At 41.4% G+C, this 20,938-nt stretch overlaps 1 protein-coding gene across 3 annotated transcripts in view; it reads left to right on the top strand.

Moving 5' to 3' along the window:
- Positions 1 to 20,938, top strand: part of MGAT5 (alpha-1,6-mannosylglycoprotein 6-beta-N-acetylglucosaminyltransferase) — a 139,991-nt gene that overhangs the window by 60,400 nt on the left and 58,653 nt on the right. For all 3 annotated transcript variants that reach the window (XM_075429957.1, XM_075429955.1, XM_075429956.1), the window contains exons 4-5: positions 10,700 to 10,776; positions 12,210 to 12,299. In XM_075429957.1, the coding sequence (XP_075286072.1) occupies positions 10,700 to 10,776; positions 12,210 to 12,299 (167 nt within the window). The remainder of the gene's footprint in view (positions 1 to 10,699; positions 10,777 to 12,209; positions 12,300 to 20,938) is intronic.

Genomic DNA, 20,938 nt, shown 5'->3' with positions numbered 1-20,938 from the left:
TTAGAGTTAATAATAGAGCCAGAAGTTGAATAGTCTCTGGACAAACAGTAGCCATTGTGGCTATTTATGCCTTGTAACAGCCTAATAGAAATGTTTGTGCAGTTTTGATCAATTTTTAGCCTGTGTTTTGACCACTGTACCCTGAACAAGCAATTTATGTGATGGCTGTTACTTGGTAGAGAGCCCATGACTTTTTCTTTCAGTGGAGTAGCCTCTTCGTTACCATACTGAAACCCAAGGTATGCTGTTGGTTGAAGATTACATGGCATAAGTAAACCATGTTCTTTGGCCAAGATTCATAATTGTACTTTGGGCAGATGTGTGAACATCTTAAGAATTTGACTCATTTCCAAACAGCCCCTAAATTTTAAACAAAGTTATTCGTCACTTGACAAAGGTCTCTTCATCAGTTATGCTCTTTATTTGGTGAGCCATGGAGAAAAGTGGCCTTCTTGTTTTGGTTTTGTTTTTTTTTTTAAATGTTCCACCTCTGTCTGTCAAGCGTGCTGTAGAGCTGAGGCAGCAGTGGTGAAATCTGCAATGGGAAATATTGCGCTGTGGTGGTGTATAGAATTTTTGGCAGATAAAAGGATCTGAAGAAGATCCATCTGGATTACACTCGTTCATAATAAGAAGGTGATAACAGTTGGTAGGAGGAAATGTTGAGGATTTAGCAAGGACTGTAGCTCAACTGTCTCTGAAGTAGGTGAACTCAAACTTTTATTTGGTTCATTTTTGAGTTCCCATTCAGACACCAGAAAGCGCGTTCTTTCTTTTCAGACTCTCGGACAACTAGTGTTGTTAATTTATGTGTAGACTGTACTGTGTATTCATCTCCTTAGTGTGTTTAGGTTTAATGTTTGTAGTGTGGTACTGCACCTGGTTTCTTCCTCTGAAGTTAGTTTTGCAGAATCTTTCATTGAGGGAAGCCCAAGAGCAAAACAGCTTCTCTCTGGGTTGTGTGAAAGGATAATAGAGCGTGAGCTCTTAGTATCACAAATATCTTTAATCCTAATCACAGAAGAACTGAGCATGGAGCCTCTGCTAGAGGGTGAGCCTGTGTAGATTATGTTAAAAAGCAACGCTGTGGAGCACCTTCGGTGCTTGAGTGGGAGGTTATTTGTTACTTTTTTTTTTTCTTCTTTTGATCTGTGTGTAAAATCATAAGCATGCTTTCCTGTTTCTTCTTCCCTCCGCAAAAACATTGAACAATCTGGTTGTTTTGATACTGACAGTTTTCAGCTGCTTTTTCAGAACCTTCATTTCATTTATGAAAGGATGAATTGTTAATAAAGATGCTTATAATATTTCAACTGTTTGGTTTCAGAAGCAATAAAGTCCTCTTTCTCTCTTTCTCTCTGTCTTCATTTATCCAAGTTTTCTCTGAAAATATTTGGTAGCAATCCTTTCTGCATTTGTGGGTTGTAATATATTTCCATACACACAGGAAAGTATTAATCTAAACCCTAAGTGCCTAGCTAGGCTTGCTTAGCCTGAAGAAGAGAAGGCTAAACAAGAAGGCATTTATAAATGCTTATAAATATCTGAAGGGTGGGTGTCAGGAGGATAGGGTCAGACTCTTAAGTGATGCCCAGCGACAGGACAAGGGGCAATGGGCACAAACTGAAGCGTAGACAGTTTCATCTGAACATGAGGAAGAACTTCTTCCCTCTGAGGGTGACGGAGCACTGGAACAGGCTGCCCAGAGGTCCTGTGGATTCTCCTTCTCTGGAGATATTCAAGACCCACCTGGACACAGTCCTGTGCAGCCTGCTGCAGGTGACCCTGCTTCGGCACGGGTGTTGGACTAGATGATTCCCAGAGGTCCCTTCCACCCCATACCATTCTGGGATTCTGTAAAGTATACAGTGTTCTGAATCTTGTCTGCATGGCTGCTTCTGTTGTAGCTGAATCCTTGGTTCCATGTGACAGGCACAAGATCAGTTTGATTTGGGCAACTTGGCTTTTAACAGTTGTGCTTTTCTGAGATAACTATGAAAGAAATCCTTGATTTCTGTGGGACAGTATTGCGTTAAGCAGACAGGGCAATCTGCTTGCACAAACATGATCAAAGAATCAGACCTTTGTTTTCTTCATGTGATTTTTTTGGTAAGCAGGCGGTGTGGGGTTTGTCTGTTGTGGGTTGGGTTTCGTTTGGGCTTTGTTTTGGGGTTGGTTCCCCCTCCCGGCCCCAAACTGTGAACTCTTTATGTGCTGTTCAAGCAACTATGGGAAAAACCTGGTTTAAGCAAACTAAAGGAAACTGTTTCAATTCCTCAGGCTTTAAAACACTACTAAATAATAGTGGTATTAATTCTGAATATGCATGTTGCAAAACTTTTTTTTTTTAATAAAAATGTTGATTTAAAGCAAGGACCAAGGTGCTCTGAAACCATTGTCATCACCATACTGTGCTTGTTCAGTGAAAAGCTGGATTTTTTGCTGAGGGTAACCATCTTAACGCCTCTGATAGTGTAATTGCACCAAAAACTGTGCCAGGCTGGTTGTTTACAAAATATACTTTTGCCTTGAAAAGTGTCACTTTGGAAGATTTTCATTGTGTGTCTTTGATCCCATAAAAATGAGCAAGTGAAGGTTCACGTCAAATCCTCCCCAGTACCCACCTCGTACATAGCTGGTACTTGCAGAACTCTAAGACGAAGAACAGTGAAGTGTCAGGTTGCTGTATGTAGCACTGCTCAGTGAGGGAGAATATTTTTGGTTTATCTGTTTAAAGTTTCCATAGCTTTCTTGCCTTATGCGTTAACTTGTTCTGCTGCATTGGCTGTTGAGTTCTCTTTTAACAACTTCAGTGTTAACATCTTTAAAGTCACTCATTAGGATGCAGACTTCAGTATTTACTTGTCATCTAAGACATGATGGCTTGGATGCCTGTCAGATATCTGGCACCCATCATGAATATGTAGCAAGGCAGGCTGACAAGTCAGCTTTGGCAATGCTGCAAGCGGGTGGGTTTTTTTTAGCGTTACTATGGTGAGAAGGACCTTTGTTGTGGTATTTCCATGTCCTGCTTCCTAAAGACTTGGGGCTGACACACTGAAGGCTTTTAGGTGGGGAGGAAGACTCAAGTGACTTCATGATCAGTTGATCTGTTTCCATGGGTCGTTCCAATGAACTTTGTTACACGTACAACAGCCTCGTTAGTTTTAACAGTCTGCAACCATAGTTCACCCCACAGTTCTGTACTTGCAGAAAAACACTAGATTAAAAAAGCTAAGAAACTGCATGTTGTTTTGGTTTTCCAAAGCTGTCCTCCTGGCTTAGGAGGACTACAGTAGGCTTTTCTTCAGTTAACATAGTAAGTACCATGTTCTGTATGGTCATGCCTTAAAAAATAGACTGATTGTCCCCACGGAATGTCAGTGTATGCTGGATGTAATTGGATGTGGGCTGCACTGGTTCTAATCGCCAAGATTACAGCTTTCTCAGGGTCATGCTTTGCTTTGCCTTGTGTTTATTGTGCCTTAGCCATTGTATTCTTTTTCCACGCTGTGTATAATACCAACCAGTTTTTCCCATTTTGCTGTCCACTTGCCTCCCACAAAGGCAGTAGGATGGAGCTGGGGAGAATTGTGTGTTTTCGAGCCTCACTGTTGCAGCACAGTGTAATAATTGTGCAGAAGACCACACGTGAATATTTTCCACTGCAGTGCTAAGCTGTATTAGTAATGCTGAAGGGGGCAGTTAGTGGTCCCCTGGGCTGCATTTTGATTAACCACTTGACTACTACTTGGATTCTCCTAACACTGCATTGATTTCAGTAGCGCTAATGGAACACAGCAGCACAGCTGGTGTGAGGACGGACTAGCAGTAGAAAAGTTAATTTTCTTTAAATCGTACCGATGCTTTGCTACTGAAGTTTCTAAAATGTTAGTAGAAAGCATTTTGTGCTCTGCATTTAAAATCTTGAAACCTATAGCTCTTTTTGTTGAACATGTTGCTAGTGCTTTCAGCTCACACTGCAATTTCTCTCTTTGAAGAAATCTTACCAGCTGGAGATGAAAAATGTGAATTAAATTGAGAATGTGTTAATTAGTGGGGGAAGGGAAAGGACACTTTACACAAACTAAACCAGCCTTAACTACATTGTTGTGTCTAACCGTAGATACCAGATTTCAGAACTGAAACAGAAACAAGAGAACAGTTCTGTGAATTAAAGTAAGAACAGTACTTTAGTGATCAAAACCAGAAAGAGAGCAAACAGAGATAAAATAGGTGAACAGACTTCATCGGCTATGATTACTCTGTCCTTTTAATACTCAGGAAGTTCCTGATTTTATGAGATCTGCTGATGGGAAACGCTTTGAGTTGAGCTGTTATCTGAGCTATGTGGTCAAAAGATATTCTAATATGCTTTTTTGCACTACTCTCAAAATCTGGGGTTTAGCCTCAAGGTTCCAAAGTATAAAAACTTTTGTGTCATGTTACATTCTTAAGATATTTCTGTTCTCTGAAGAATGAAGAGTTAGTCTTTAGCAGACTGGATGGGCTGCTGGTGTCAGTTTGTAATTTCAAGTGTTGTGGCTTTTTCATTTGCTTTTTTTATTATTTGTTGTTTTAAAACTTTTATGACAAATAGAATATCTATCAATAAATAATCACTACTCAGTAACTAATGATAACTGTTATTCAGCATACTGTCTTAGTGTATTATTGCTAGGCTTCCTAACTGACTAATGGAGAAAAATTGAAGCAGAATTTTTTAGCCTCTTACAAAGCACATTATTTGAAGGATGGTGCAATATAGGAAAGGCACAAAATATGTATGTAGCACTCACTATTATTTATTTTTACTGTTTTGTTAAAGAGTAACTAGGAAGCAAACAAAAAATCAATTCCCTATCACAGATTGTGCTTATAACCACATAATTCTCTCTTCGATATTGTAGACCTTCAAAAAAACAAACGAAACCTTTGGACATGGAGTTTAATTGCAGGAGACTATGAAGACCAGTATCTGTGAACTGGTGTTTAAAGAGGGCAGCGTCAAAGGCATGGGACTTTAGCCAGTGTAGTTGCTCACAGAGAGCAACAAGGGAGAAGTATCTTTTCCAGTGCAAGGTTAGGTGGCTTAGCTTAAATCTGGCAAGTCATTCATGCTAATGTGCCAGAGTTTGCAATAAAATAACTGAAGATTGTTCACAAGTTCAGCTTCCCCTGCTGTGCACTAACGATCTCTGATGCAGAGCTGTGTATCTTTGAACAGCCACAGACATTTGCAAAGTGAACATACGGCTCCTTTCTAAACATGGGGATGGAGTTTTGGTTAGTAAAATATTGAATATCCCAGGACCTCACAAACAGAGCACTGTATTTAAAGAGGTTTTTTTTTAATTTAGAGTTTCTTGATGTTTTATCTGTATTTTCCGTTTTTCCAGGATGATCTGTAACAACTGTGTGCTGTTAGGTTTATAATATGCTCGCATTCATATTTTGAATTTGTCAATGCATTGACTTTTAATGTAACATCACATGAGATAAATGTTTAATAATTATGTGTTTGCATAACAGCAGTCAAGAGGAAATAAGCTGTGCATGACTTCAAAAACACTTAGGTGTCTGTAGAATAGAAATTAATATGATGGTTCACACAAAGCTTAAGAGAAAAATGTGTGTTATCTACGGTTGCTTTGTACTGACATGGCAGTTGCTGTATTTCTAACTTTTTTGGCTGTAGGTTCTAAGTTTTGGCTGGGGAAGAGAGATCTCAGAACTTGCATTTTAAATTACATAAATCCTAATTAAGGATAAAAATCCTTGTAGTTTCTCAAATGCTATTTTCCAACACAAGTGGCTTTAATGTCTGGCTTAATAATGTATTTTTTTTCCCCTTCAGGAAAGAACTATCCAACATGAATTTGGTAACTGCATAATACTTCTGTCCAGACCTTTTTAACAAGAATCTTCGTAAGATATTAGGGTGTTTTTTCATCATCTCCAAATGACTTGTATTTTAATATTTTCTTTTCATACTTTGGAAGACCCTAATGTGCAGATCAGCATCCCCAGGGTTCCACTTGCTTCATCTCCCCTGTCTTTGTGATCTATTCAAAAGTGTAAATTGCTGGCATCTGGTTGAGGCTGGTCCCAACTGTTGATAGGATACACAAGATTTATTGACTGCTGGATTCTTAAGAAGAGCCAACTCCTAGTTAGCATGGATGAGCGGAGCCTGTGCACGAAAAAGGGAGTGGGCTGATATGGCCGTATGAACCCATGCTGAGCTAGAGACGTGTTGGGGAATACCGTCTAACCCGTGCTGCTTCTGCTGGTCTGGCTGTGCAGCATGCTTTGATGAGCGGCAAGCTGGACTGTTAATTTGTAGCTATGAATTTGAACTTAAAGAGGCTGGTCACAGCTTTCTGAACTTTTGATATTTTACAAGGATGTTTCCTATGTGTAGAACTATAGTTCAGAACAGCTAATTTAGTGAGGATGTGGAAAGGAGCCTTTTTGTTCCCACAGGCTGCTTGCTGTTACCAACAAGCTCCAGCACACCTTCCATGCCGAGTTACCAGTGAGCAGCTAGAGGACCTGACATTTAATTTTTCCCACAGATTCTGATCATTAAGGAAGAAAACAGTTGGGAGGGATGTTTCTCAATCTAGAACTCACACTGACTGTGGCCAAGACAGGGTATGGCTTCAGTACAAGTAGTAGTTGACTGGAACCATCAAAATCATTCACAAGTGAATTCAGACTTTTCCATTTAATTCTCAGGCTTATGTGTGGAAATGAGTATGTTCAGGATTTGCCAATTTCTGCAGACATTGTGTTGCTTTGGACAGCTCTTCTTGATGTAGTTGTGTTCCCAGTCGGATTACGTCAGCTAGCTTCCTCTTTGTAGGCACGAAGGAAAGATTGCTTGTCTAGGGAGTACTCAGGTGGGACAGAGTTGCTTTTCTCCATTGCTTCTCCTGTTCTTTCACATTCATTTCACCTTGTATGCACATATTGCTACATTTTGTTCTGCTCTGGGTCATGCTTTATATAAATTGTTTTGTGGGACAGTTTATATTTAAGCTTTACAGAACTGCCTTCACTATGCTGTTACCTGATTAGTAGCTGTGAATGAAGCAAGTGAAAGTTGGTGTAGGTGTTTGGGATGGATCCATGGTAAGGCTGAGTGGGAAGATGAAGTGGAAAGCTGGTGGGCATGTGAAGCATCTTCAGAGTCTGTAATGGTGGAAAAAAGGTGTTAGGATTTTTGAGGAAGGTGAAGTTTGGGAGTTTACTGTTGCTGACAAGGAGGGGGAAAGATGTCAGGTACTTTTGGAAATACTAGTAGAGGCATTAATACTTCTCCAAGCATTTTAACATGGTTAGAGGCGATAAAGGTGGGTGTTAGTGTTCTGTGTTCCCTATACGTACAGATTATCCTGGGGAGATCTGTATGCTGTTTGTATAGAAATCATCCCAGTGGAAGAGCAAGACTGAGACAGCTCTGGAAAAGCCCTAGTGCAGCTGGCCACAGGGGAGACCAGAAGCCTGAGAAAATGTGTAGCTTATGCTGATGTAAAGGTTTGCCTCTTGCTTTTCAGTTCTTGGAATGGGCAGGAACAGGGAGAGCAGAGAGAGTTGGTTTTCTGCTTGCAAGGGATCTGGATGCAGTACTGCCACAGCTGATCTGAGCTGTTGAAGTGTGTGGCGGGTGCAGTATGTGACTGCTGGAAGAAGGCAGGTTTTTTTCTTACAAGTAAATGTTGCAAACACAGGGATCCTGTGAAATCTCTTGAACAATGAACAGTAGCAAAGATCACTGCCCATCTACAGAAACACACTTGCATGCAGAAAATGTGTTTACACATGACAAAAGCAAACAGATACCTAGACTACAGCTGTGATTAATCAGAAATGAGGCCATTTTCTGTAGCTTGTGGGGTTTTTTCCTCCATCCTTCATTTCTGTGACAGAGCACGAGATATCCATTGAAATATGATTATAAACTTGGCGCACTAGATGTTTATGCTGTAAAATAAAGAATTATAATGTGTTTGTATGCATTACCCTGTACTTACAGGGACTTCAGAAGAAGAGAGGGTTTGCTTGACTAACTCTCTGGACTGGAAGGCAGTCATATGATAGCATAGTCAGCTTCAGATAGAAGACAGAAGTTCATGGATCCTTCATGATGGCGAGCTGTACTTTCAATCAACAGAAAGGGTAGAAGAGCAGCTTTTGGGTACTTTTCTACTTTTGACAAATAAGGAGCTGAAGGAATAACATCAAGTCTGAGCAGGAATGACCATCTTGCAGAGGAGGATTGTTTAGCCCAGAGCAAGCAGGGGAAAGGCTGTATGTCATGCTTTCTTAAGTGGCTTTGCTAGGCTGTGCCAGCGACACCTCCTGCAGCTGCAGCCCCTGGGGCACTGTCATTCCCACCTCTGCTTTGCTTCCTCTCTAGTGCAAGTCAAAAAATTGTTTCTGGTTTCAAGTAATGCTTTTGGGCAAGAACTGTTTTTAACTGACACTGTATTGGTGATGCAGCCAAGAGTCGAGTTGAATGGCAGTACTGGCATGGTAAGGGGTGGATAGTAGCTGAGGAAGGATACCCCTTAAGAAAGCACTATTGCAGCAGAAAATGTATGTGGAAATGCATATTGAATACCATTAATAATACCTTCTCTTTAAGGGCTTAATGGTAGTCTCTTACCTTTCTGAAAATTGCAAATTACAGTTGAATGGTTCTATAGATAGTAGCGTTGGGGGAGGGGGGTGTGCAAAGAAACCTTTGAGCATGGCAAGTATAACTTGTCCAAATGCAACTGAAATTGATAGGAAGGCTTGACAGTTTGAATAGAATTGCCCAGACTTTGAGTTTCCAACCGTAAATTCTGTATGATGCTGGAAGTTGAACCTTCCCTGCAGTTGAACGGCATCTCTTGTATCATAGATTGAAGATGTCTTTTGTATTTTAGGAAGATGTGAATTTGACTTGCATTATGAAAAGCTCTGTAATTATTTTGTATTCAGGCTTATGAGATTTTTTTTTTTAAAAAAAAAAAAAGAAGAAACAGCCCACGGTTTAGACCATAAAGCTCTTCTAATGGTATTATATTGATTACTGAAAGTTGCCATTATTTTAACCATGCTGCTTTTTGGTTTAAGGTAGGTTTGTTACTGTTTGATCTCAAGCACTGATTTCAGTGTGATTCAAGTGAAAAGTCTAATTCCTGAACTGTAGTAAAGCAAAAAGTCCCTTTGTTATCTACCTGTACTGACTGATTTTAGAACACATTTTTAAGTTGTTGATGTCTGTATGCATGCTCTTTGCTTTCTTACTTGGAGCAGAAATCAGAGCTGTAGATGTCTGTGGTCTAGTCTACAAGAATCCTAGAAGGATAAGAGGATGAGGGAGAATATTTTGAAAGTGCTTATTGATTTGAAATTATGAAGTCGACTTAAAAACTGCTTTGCTTCATTGTTACTGTCATTGACAGTACAGCTCAGTTTGTCAAATTACTGCTGTTGCAGAGACTGCCAAATAAGTGTCTTCCTCCTGGCATGATTCTTCTTTCCCCATCCGCTCCATTTTGCCATGATTCACTCACATTTCAAGTTTTACCTTTAAAAGAAACTGTTTGCAAAATAAATGGAAAATACTCAGATAAATCAAGAGATGTTTTTTGTGTATAATACAGCGTTCTAACTTTTAGCCACTGATCTTGTCCCTACTTTATTCTAGTGCTGCAGCCTTTTTTTTCCCTGAGATCTCTCATTAGCATATTCTGGGTGAAGTCGTGCGCTGTATCTGCCATAGCATGAAGTGTTCCTAGGTTGATGGATGGCTGGCTTTAATGATCTTGATTCTTGCCCATGGGAAAAGCCAGAAATGATGCAGGTGTAATTTAGATAACTCTGGGGTGAACTACCTAAATTGAAAACCTTCTCCTCCACTGCCTTTGGCAAGAATCTCTCCACCAAGTTAATCATTTTTCTTGCCTTAAATGCCTGCATTAGAGGGTTCTTGTAAGTTCTTAGAAGAAAGTCCCATCCTAGAGTTGATGCAACGTCCTTTAAAATTGCTCCTTTCCCTTTGTGGGCTAGAAGTGTTGCTCTGTATTATGCTCTTTAATGTGTTGCAAAAATCTAGAATGATAAAACGTTAAAATAGGTGAAAAAGAAAAAAATTCTTGGGAGACCATAGGAAATTTTTCTTTTGAGATGCAATGGAGTGCTACTCACTTGTAAATTTAGATAATATTGCAACATTTATTACTTGTGTCATATATCCAGTGCCAAGTTGTGCGTCATGGGTATTTGATAAACTGATAACAGAACCTGAAAATCTAGTTTTTATGTTTAAAAGCAATATATATCTTAGAAATGTTTGACAATCAGAAACAAATTGTTCCAATTTAGTAGTTTCAATCATACTTTGATTAGGAAGATATAGTGCTTTTATGGTTTTTTCAGTATGGATTAGGTTAATTTCTAAGTCTTCATACACCAGGTTTTGTAATTCAGCATTTTTACTGCAAGTGAGAGTTGAAATCTATGCAACCATTTTCTTCTATAGTCAAAAAAGAGCACACTGAGTTTTAATGCTATAACAAATATTACACAGTAGGACTCTTCAGTCAGTCTGGATTGTGGATTTGTGAAAATAAAAAGGAGGATTCATTAGACTGTCAGAACTGCAAAATGAAATTCAGTTATGGTCTATGTTTCTCTTTAGATCTCATAAATGGAGCCCAAGAACAGTGTGAATTGCCTCCTATGGATGGTTTTCCTCACTGTGAAGGGAAAATAAAGGTAACTGAACAGTTTTTAATCTTGTTGTGTGCATTCTGTTAAAAACTGAACGTATGTTGCAAGAGGTCAGTACTCAGACAATGGTGTAAAACAAGAACAACTGGGTCAAAAAAGAAAAGAGGATATTTAGGTGTGTGTGTCACTACAGCACTGCTCACCTCAAGCCTTTAGTACTACTGCTGCAGAGGGATAAAATGGCATCCTGTTAAGACAGGCATAAAATGCCATATTATACTAAAATGCTATATTAATTAATAAAATGCCTCATTATTTGAATGCTGTCTTGTTATTCAGAAACTTTCTTCTCCTTTTTGAAAAGCCCTGTTTTCTTCCCCATTCTGAGTCATTTGGCGTTCCCCTACCCGAGGACTGGGATTCTTTGTGTACCTCTCTAGTCCTTCCCCTGTTTCAGCAAGACATGGGTTTACAGTTCTTTCCCCTCATTGCCAAGAGCTCTGTCCGGTTCCGCCCTTCCGCTTTTCTGTTAAAAGCATTCTGCCTCTTCTGCTCACAAGCTGGGCACTGCACTAAGGGCGCAAGCAGAACTTTGGGGTTCACAGCTGATTCTATGTAAATCCTATATTTTACTAATAATGTGGTTGGAAAGGCCAAATGTTGAAAGCCATCAGACTTTGGTGGGAAAGTGAACAAAAAAAAAAAACCCCAAAACTTGCAGAGATTGAGGTTTGAGGTTTTTTTTTTCCCCAAGATATATTTCAAATGCAAGGACACTGTTTTAGTAGTTGGGGGCAAAAGTAAAATTGTTGGACACCTAAATACCGTTATCAAGTATTACAATTTATTTCTGACAGCGAAAAGAAATAGCTGCCGAAGTATATGTGAAATAATGTTCCCTTTTTTTCTCTAAGTAAAATTCTTAGACTATAGTACGTAAAAAAACCCAAAACTGTATTAAATCTCTGGTCTGTGTTTTGATCCATTTTGACAAACTGGCTGCATAGTGGCTATGCAATACATTATTTGAATATCAAAATATGAATTTAAATGAATTGCTTCTGCAGAAATGGCATATTCTTGTCAGAATTGGGCAGATTTCAATGTTGGTGGTTGAAATGATCTGTTAATTTCCAGAGCAAGTGTAAGGTGGAGGGGCAATGCAGTCAACGCCAGCCACACCCATGTGTCTGGACCTTGGTTGTATTTTCCTTTTGGTACTTGCCTCTGCTTGCCTGGCTACCAGTCTGTGTAACCTGTGCTCACATCTGGTATGTAGTTACTTCCTCAGTGTAGCTGAATGCAGATATGCATTGTGCTGCAAAATATTTATGAAATTCGTTTTTTGTTATTTGTGATTTTTATCTGATTGGATTTAGTCGCTTGCAGCTTCCCCCTGTTATTCCTGAGTTCAGTGTGAAATAGTATAGACATTACTTAGTACTTAAACCTCACAGAGTGTTTTTGTTCTGTTACAGTGGATGAAAGATATGTGGCGATCGGATCCCTGTTATGCAAGTTACGGTGTAGATGGGTCCACATGCTCCTTCTTTATTTACCTCAGTGAGGTTAGTAATCTTTTAATCTGCAGAAGGGGCACATCCTAGTGCCTCGATATTTTTGGTAATTGTTGGCAAACTTTTCTCAAAAGAAATCATAACTTCAGAAGAATTCTGTGAGGAGGAAAAAGCTATTAAAACAGAATTATTATGAAGAGTGTTGCTAGTATTCATAAATCCCCCAGGTGTTTCTAGCCTGGAGAGTTCTAATGTTTATAACGGAAGTGGTGTAGACAGCAGCTGTCCACACTAGGTATCCTACTTCTGTTGCTTTCTGTGTAGCTCCTGGGTAGCAATAGGGAGGCATTTGGGATGTAAAATTGGGAAAGTGGAACTCGATGGTACATCCTCCTAACAAGCGTGATTCCTGCTTGGGTACTATTCAGGAATTGCAGAGGCTGGTAACAGAAGACAAAAAACAAAAACAAAAAAAAAGTGGAAGTCATGTTTTTGAGTGAAGTTGCAGCTATATTAGCACTTGACCTTTCTTATTAGTAAAATTTTGATAACTTATAGCAACTGATCTTGGAAGTAGAATTGTTACCTAGAGGCTTACTGCTTGTAAGAACTGCCAGAGCCAATGTGGTTGCAGAGTTGCAAACTAGTATTAACTGTGTAGTTTCTGCAGGATTTGCGGGGAGAGGCTGGGTTCTTAAATTATGTATCTGAGATTAAACAGTAAGTATTATGTAAGTAACTCAGCTGTAATGAAAGCAGTTTTAATTTACTCAGTTGGCTGTCATTGAACTTTTTGGGGCATTGCTTTAAGCAGCAGTAATAGTTAAATGTATATCCAGAACACATATCTGAAGAAATAAAAGGCTGGGTTGAATCACAGTTTTGACTCATTCCATTGCTATTACCAAGTGTTGATTTATTTATGGGCTATAACACTGGGAAAGGAAAAGGTACAGGATGACTATATTGTTTATCCTGTTATTTATCAGAGAAGCTAGAGATATGGTTTCATAATCATCTGAAGTTGATCTAAGTTTCTACTAAAAGGTTATGTTTTAGCATCAGCAAAGTTACATTTGCACAGTAGTCTTCTGTTAACCAGCTGGTGCTTCATGTTTTTAATGCAGATGTATCTTAAAAATAAGGATACATGTCAACTGAATGTGAGATTCTGATATTCTTAAATGACATTTATGATTTTGTATTTCTGTTAATTCACAGTATTTTCTGTGGCAATCTGATCATCAATTTTGAAAACTCAGTTGATGCTGTTAGTTTTTTCATAATTGATCTTTCAGCTCATCCTCATGGCAAAGTGCAAGCAGATTTACAGAGGCCAAATGCTTGTTTTTTCAAGGGTCTAGGGATTTGAAATTTTTATTTAAGCAGCAATATTGAATATGGGCAACATCTCATTTCATAATGGAACAACAGTACAATTGGTCTGTGTGTATATTTGGAAACTTCAGACAAAAGTCTTGTATTTTTTTAAAATGTTCTCCCTTCACAGAATGTAAAACTGATATTGGGTGAGCATGTTATTAACCTTCAGTTTAAATTTGGCATGCTTAATCCTATGATTAATTCCATGATTAATGCCCAGCAGCAGAGGTTGAAAGCTTAAATGTTTGTGAATGCAAGCATGAAATGAAATTCTAATAACACTACAATGATGTGGATTTATGAGGTGTGTTGGCTGCTAAGGATAACTTGGAAATGCTGTTGCGAGAGTAATTTGTCAAAACGGACAGCGATGAAGAGTTGACAGTTTATAGTATGGTTGTACAGCTGAATGATAAATGTGTCTGCAGAGCTCTTAAGTCAAACCTGCTGATTTAAAATATTAAAATGCATTAGAGTGCTGGAAGGATATTACTGTTAAGATTTTTCTTTTTTACATTAAGGTTACGGTATAGGAGTAAGATGGTTGTGTGTGCATACTCTGTTTGAGAAGGCAATATATGCATCAGATTGTGCACAACCTAAGTATGAAAAGACAGAATATGCAAATTGTACATATATCTACTTTTGCCCTTAAAATTGTCTCTAGAATCTCGTGTGACAAGCACCTGGGCTTGTTCATACTGTTTTGGGGTCTACTTTTTTCTTCTGAAGCCATTCAGTTAAGGCCTATGTTACACTCATCTAGCACTCTTTGTCATGCAATTTTAAACTTCTAAACAAAGCAGCCCAAAATACTACGTTTTGGCGCGTAATATGGCTCAGAACCACAGAGACACAAAGGAACTTGCCCACAGTTTATGCGAAGGTTTAGAAACAAAGCTTGGAATAAAGCTTTGGGTATCTGTCCTGCGCCCTCGTTACGTTTCTGCCATGTGTATCTGCAAAATAGGAACAGGGCACTCAAAATCTAGGCTGCCCCAAGTCTTCTCTTCTGCAGCACCTGCACAAACACAAGTGCTAGAGTTCTGCCTCCTCTGGTTTGCTTTGAATGGCATTCCTGTAGGAACGAGGGAACAGCTGCCTGAACAGCTCTTCTCCACTTGACGCCTTGTGTCTTGGCTGCTTGAGCAGCATGGGAGGTGAGTGTGGCAGCAGAAGGAAAGCAAGAAGCAATTCAAAACATTCAAGCTCATGTTTTTTATTTAAAGCTGTCCCTTGTACAGACTTGCAGATGAAGCGGCAAGGTTATTTGCACTTCTATCTTGCTGTTTTGCTGCAGGCACCGGATCACTGCTGGTGGGTGATAAGCAACTGTGCAGTCCTCATAATGCTAATTGTGCTGGAGCCTTTGAAAGGCTGGAGGAGACACAAATGACCTGAATAGCAAAACCAGCCTTACCTTCTCTTGAATAACAGAGCAAGACAGGGATTAGAAGTAGCAAAAATTGAAAAGCAAGTTAAGCTAACTGTAAGGTTTCTGGATAGTTGGAACTTGTTTCCTTGTAACTGTGGTACAAGCTTGCCCACTGAGAAGAGTTACTTCCTTTTAAACTTAGAATTTCGTTACGAAAAAGCCAGTTGTTTAACACTGTAATGTTACTGGCACAGTTATAATTTTCACGGATGGCATTGCCTCTGGGGAGAAATGTGAAAAAATGAATTTCTAGACAGTACAAAAATATATTTCACTGCAAAATGTCAGTTTGCCACTGAAGAGTGAAGCTTTTAAAAATATCTTCTGGAAAATTAATTTCCACACAGTTTCCCAGCTTAGAAAGAAAAAAAAAAGTGGAGGGGTCTTATCACTCCTTTTCATCATCTAGATAAGTGATTTCTCAGAGAGTACTGCCTGCCACACAGGAATGGGACTGCTGCTGCACCTGCTGGTCAGCCAGGAGCTGCGATGCAAGTTGCCACTGCCCAGGGGTCATTCCACTGACACTCACCTGCTGGGGCTGGGCAGATCGCGTTAAAATCCCAGGCTCTGGATCTCCAGCTCGCCTTTCAGGTGCAAGTATAATTTTTGGTACCCATTTTGGATATGGATCCAGTGCTTCATAAGGCTAAAACTGTTTCAAAGATCAGTCTTTGGGACTCCTGTAGCTTTTGTGCATGTGCTAGTATACCACTAGAGAGAGTTCCCCCTGATTGTGTAGGGAGGGGGTCAGGAGGGCCAAGGCATGGCTGGAGCTGAGTTTGGCAAGGGATGCAAAAAATAACAAGAAGGGCTTCTGCAGGTATGTCAGCCAGAAAAGGAAGGTTAAAGAAAGCGTACGCCCGCGATGAACAAGAGTGGTGACCTACTATCAACAGATGAGGAGAAGGCTGAGGTCTTCACTGGCAGCCTCTCTCCTCACCGCTCCCAAGTCGGTGGACCACAAGATAGGGACCCAGGGGGGTAAAGCCCCTCCGACTGTAAGGGAAGATCAGGTTCATGACCACCTGAGGAACCTGAACATACAGAAGTCTATGGGACCTGATGAGATGCATCCCAGAGTCCTGAGGGAATTGGCTGATGTAGTTGCCGAGCCACTCTCCATGATATTTAAAAGGTCATGGCAGTCAGGTGAAGTCCCTGGTGACTGGAAGTGGGGAAAAATTGTGCCCATTTTTAAGAAGGGTAGGAAGGAGGACCCTGGGAAGTACTGACCTGTCAGCCTCAGCTCTGTGCCTGGGACGATCCTGCAACAGATCCTCCTAGAAGCTATGCTAAGGCACATGGAGGACAGGGAGGTGATCCAAGACAGCCAGCATGGCTTCACCAAGGGCGCGGGTCCTGCCTGACCAACCCAATGGCTTTCTACAATGGAGTGACTGCATCAGTGGACAAGGGAAGAGCTATGGATGTGATCTGTCTGGATTTCTGTAAAGCCTTCAACACAGTCCCCCACAACATCCTTCTCTCTAAATTGGGGAGATATGGATTTGATGGGTGGACTGTTGGGTGGATAAGGAATTGGTTGGATGGTTGCAGCCAGAGGGTAGTGGTCAATGGCTTGATGTCTAGATGGAGATTGGTGACAGGTGGTGTCCCTGAGGGGTCCATACTGGGACCAGTGCTGTTTAATATTTTCATCAATGACATAATGAGATTGAGTGCACCCTCAGCAAGCTTGCAGATGACACCAAGCTGAGTGGTGCAGACACACCAGAAGGACGGGGTGCCGTCCAAAGGAACCTGGACAAGCTGGAGAGCTGGGCCTGTGTGAACCTCATGAGGTTCAACAAGGGGAAGTGCAAGTCCTGCACTTGGGTCAGGGCAACGCCTGCGATCAGTACAGGCTGGGGGATGAAGGGATGGAGAGCAGCCCTGCCGAGAAGGACTGGGGGATGGAAAGCTGGACAGGAGCTCACCATGTGCGCTTGCTGCACAGAAGGCCAACCGTACCCTGGGCTGCATCCCCAGGGCAGCAAGGCCAGGGAGGGGATTCTGCCCCTCTACTCCACTCTGGTGAGACTGCCCCGGGAATCCTGACTCCACCTCTGGAGCCCAGGAAATATATGGAGCTGTTGGAGCAGATCTGGAGGAGGCCACAAAAATGATCAGGGGAATGGAACCCCTCTGCTATGAGGAAAGGCTGAGAGAGGTGGGGCTGTTCAGCCTGGAGAAGTAAAGGCTCTGGGGAGACCTTATTGTGGCATTTCCGTACTTAAAGATGGCCTGGAGGAAAGAGGGAGACAATCTTTTTAGCAGGGCCTGTTGTGGCAGGACAAGGCGTAATGGTTTTAAACTGAAAGAGAGTAGATTTAGACTGGGTATAAGGAAGAAATTTTTTATAATGAGCCTGGTGAGGCCCTGGCACAGGTTGCTCAGAGAGGTGGTAGATGTCACATCCCTGGAAAAGTTCAAGGCAAGGTTGGACGGGGCTCTGAGCAACCTGATCAAGTTAAAGATGTCCCTGCTCACTGCAGGAGAGTTGGGCCTCTAAAGGTTGCTTCCAACCCAAGGCATTCTATGATTCAGTCCTTCAGACCTGATGGAAGCAGAATGCATGGTTTGGTTGCAGTAGTATTTTTCTTTACACTGTTTCTTTTGCTTTGAAGGATAAAGCAGAAAAATGCAAACTGAAGGTGATTTTGAATGTGGGTTTGTTGCCAGTATGCAAGCTGTAGTGTGTGGCACATTTTAGTGAAAACACCTGGGAATCGTGATTATACAGGTTCCTCCAATCCTTGTGGTTTTGCTAGTTTACTGCAGTTTGCTCATGTCTATGTGGAAGTCCCTTTTCCACAACTTCTGCTGCGTAAACTAATTTCTGACACTGAGGTGAATTAATGATTTGCATTTCTTCAGTGTAATGTAACATCAAACCATCTTCTTTGAATTCTGTGCAATTACTCAGAAAGTTGACAACAAGGGTGTTATTGTCTGAAATGTAAAACAGCGAAAGCTCGAACTTCTTTAGTCATCTACCTGCACTTGGGCAAAGCATTTGACACTGTCCCACATGACATCCTTGTCTCCAAATTGCAGAGAATGGATTTGATGGATTGTTGCACTCAACGAGTTGCAGTCAATGGCTCACTGTCCAAGTGGAGACTAGTGACGAGTGTCATTCCTCAGGAGTCGGTACTGTTTAACATACTTGTCAGCAACATGGGCAGTGGGATTGACTGCACCCTCAGCAAGTTTGTTGATAACACCAAGCTGTGTGGTGCAATTGATATGCTGGAGGTAAAGGATGCCATCCAGAGGGACCTGGACAGGCTTGAGAGGTGGGCCCACATGAACTTCATGAAATTCAACAAGGCCAAGTGCAAGGTCCTGCACATGGGTCAGGGCAATCCCAAGCACAAGTACAGCCTGGGTGGAGAATGCATAGAGAGCAGCCCTGCTGAGAAGGACTTGAGGGTACTGGGGGATGAAAAGCTGGACACGACTTGGCAATGTGTGTCTGCAGCCCAGAAGGGCAACCGTACAAGGCTACATCCCCAGCAGCATGGCCAGCAGGTCAAGGGAGGAGATTCTGCCCCTCTACTCCACTCTGATTAGATTCCCCGGGAGTCCTGCGTCCAGCTCTGGAGCCCTCAGCACAGGACAGACATGGACCTGTTGGAGTGGGGCCAGAGGAGGCCACAAAAATGACTCGAGGGCTGGAACACCTCTGCTATGAGGAAAGGCTGAGAGAGTTGGGGCTGTTCAGCCTGGAGAAGAGAGGGCTGTGGGGAGCCCTTATAGCAGCCTTCCAGTACCTAAAGGGGCCTACAGGAAAGCTGGAAAGGGACTTCTGACAAGGGGTAATGGCTTCAAGCTGAGAGAGTGGATTTGGATTAGACAGAAGAAAGAAATTCTTCACTCTGAGGGTGGTGAGGCCCTGGCCCAGGTGGCCCAGAGAAGCTGTGGCTGCCCCCTCCCTGGCAGGGTTCAAGGCCAGGTTGGACGGGGCTTTGAGCAACCTGGTCTGGTGGAAGGTGTCCCTGCCCATGGCAGGGGGGTTGGAACTGGGTGATCTTTAAGGTTCCTTCCAACCCAAACCATTCTGTGATCTTTCACGTGTCCCTAAGAAATTGAAATGCTAGTGATAGTCACTAATCTGTCCCCAAATCATCTGTTAGCGTATTGGCCTGAATTTGAATGATTTGCGCTCAGTTATCTTTTCTAATTCTGTTACTTTAAAATGGAATTAGTATTCTTCTGTCTGGCTGGAACAGGTGTAGATGCCAATGTAAGAGAGGAATCCTATTTAGTGCACAGCACTGAAGTTAGATAGGAGACTATTTGTTGATTGATGGTTATATATAAAATTTCACATTGCAGTTTCACTGGGACTGTGGGTGCCTACGTTTGGGATTGCCGTTGGAAACAACCAAATCCAAATTTACCTGTATACTCCTACATTTCACTATAGAGGCAGGCAGTCATCTTGCACACCGCAGATTTTGTAGCACCTTCAAAATGACTACCTGTCACTGAGGAAATACTAAACGAAAGATAGGTAATACAGCTTCTAGAGGAGTTGAGAAAGTCACCTTCCCCATGAAAGCAGTTCTTTTGCATCAAATTCTCAAATGGATTTTCTAAATGAATTTTACAAGTTCTTTTCTCTGCCTGCATTCGTACTGCCTAATAAATTTACAGATGCACCTTTTTTAACCAGATATTGCTGCACTGGTTTGATTTTGTGTTTGTTTTTATTTCCCGCTCTGGGAGTGACAGAAGCTACTTAATCACAGCCCTTTACCATGGGTAGAATTACACTGAGCAGTAACACTGTTCACCTGATGTGCAAAGAAAGGTGCTTTGGTTTCCCTGTAGATGGGCTGCATCTGCCCTTCAGAAGAGTCCAAAATGAAGATTATCCTGGGTGTTTAGAGAGAGTACCCTTCAGCTTCTGCTTTATTAAACTCCCATTATGACTCTTTAAAAGCAAATCTGGGATGTGGAGAGCTGCTGGCAGAGTATGCTTCCATTCAGTCTGGAAGAGGGTCAGACTACCCCAGTCCTGCAGGTGTTTGCCAGGTTCTTGTAACTGTGCTTGCAGTCCTTGCTCTGCAATATAGCCAAGCACTGCGGTCTTCACTTCCCTTCAGTTTCAGTGTGTTTCTGAGGAAGAGTTATTGCAACAAGTACCTGCAAAACTTCTATAAAACATACTCTTCTAATTTCTGAAGTTTGGGGTTTTTTTGGTGTTAAGTCGCTTACCAGTAAGCTGTGTAAAGATAAAGTCGCTGTAAGGATGGATTGTCTATGATGAGGGATTAGAGAAATTCTCAAGTTCAGTTTAAGCAGAATCTGGGCATTCAGCCCCCAAAGCAGTTCAGAACGCTTGCTTTTCACTAATATCTGGAATCGTGTGGCACTGAAATTTTTTATTTCTGAAATACAGTGCGACCTAACCTACTACCTACTTCTGCTCTAGGCAGTGCCGTGTCTACTGTGATTCAAAAACAGGCAGGGAACACTTGACTTCTCAGATGGACCTGGTTTCTTCAGCATGATCAAAGACTGCCTAATGCATTTGATTGGCATTGAATGCAACACTAGATACAGGAGGCACAGCTGGTCTTACTCATAAATGTGGCAGTAGAAAGATAAATATAGTGTGTTCTGAATAATAGCTTATGTTTATATCACTCATCCAAAAAATGGTCAGTCTTCAAATCTGCAGTTGCTGCTTCCCAACAGTCATCTTTGACTGCTAATCTGTAGTCTGATTATCACATCCTTCCTCTTAGGTCGTGTGCATGACAGTGGAATAGTTGGTTGCTATGGAGAGAATAAGCTAGAGAAGGAACCATTGCTAACCCAGTGAGAGGAAGGTGGCCCTGGAGAGGGGGAGGAGGAG

Source organism: Opisthocomus hoazin, chromosome 9 (genome assembly GCF_030867145.1).
Source record: "Opisthocomus hoazin isolate bOpiHoa1 chromosome 9, bOpiHoa1.hap1, whole genome shotgun sequence".
Classification (NCBI taxonomy): Eukaryota; Metazoa; Chordata; class Aves; order Opisthocomiformes; family Opisthocomidae; genus Opisthocomus; species Opisthocomus hoazin.
This window is presented reverse-complemented; position numbering and strand designations above follow the sequence as displayed.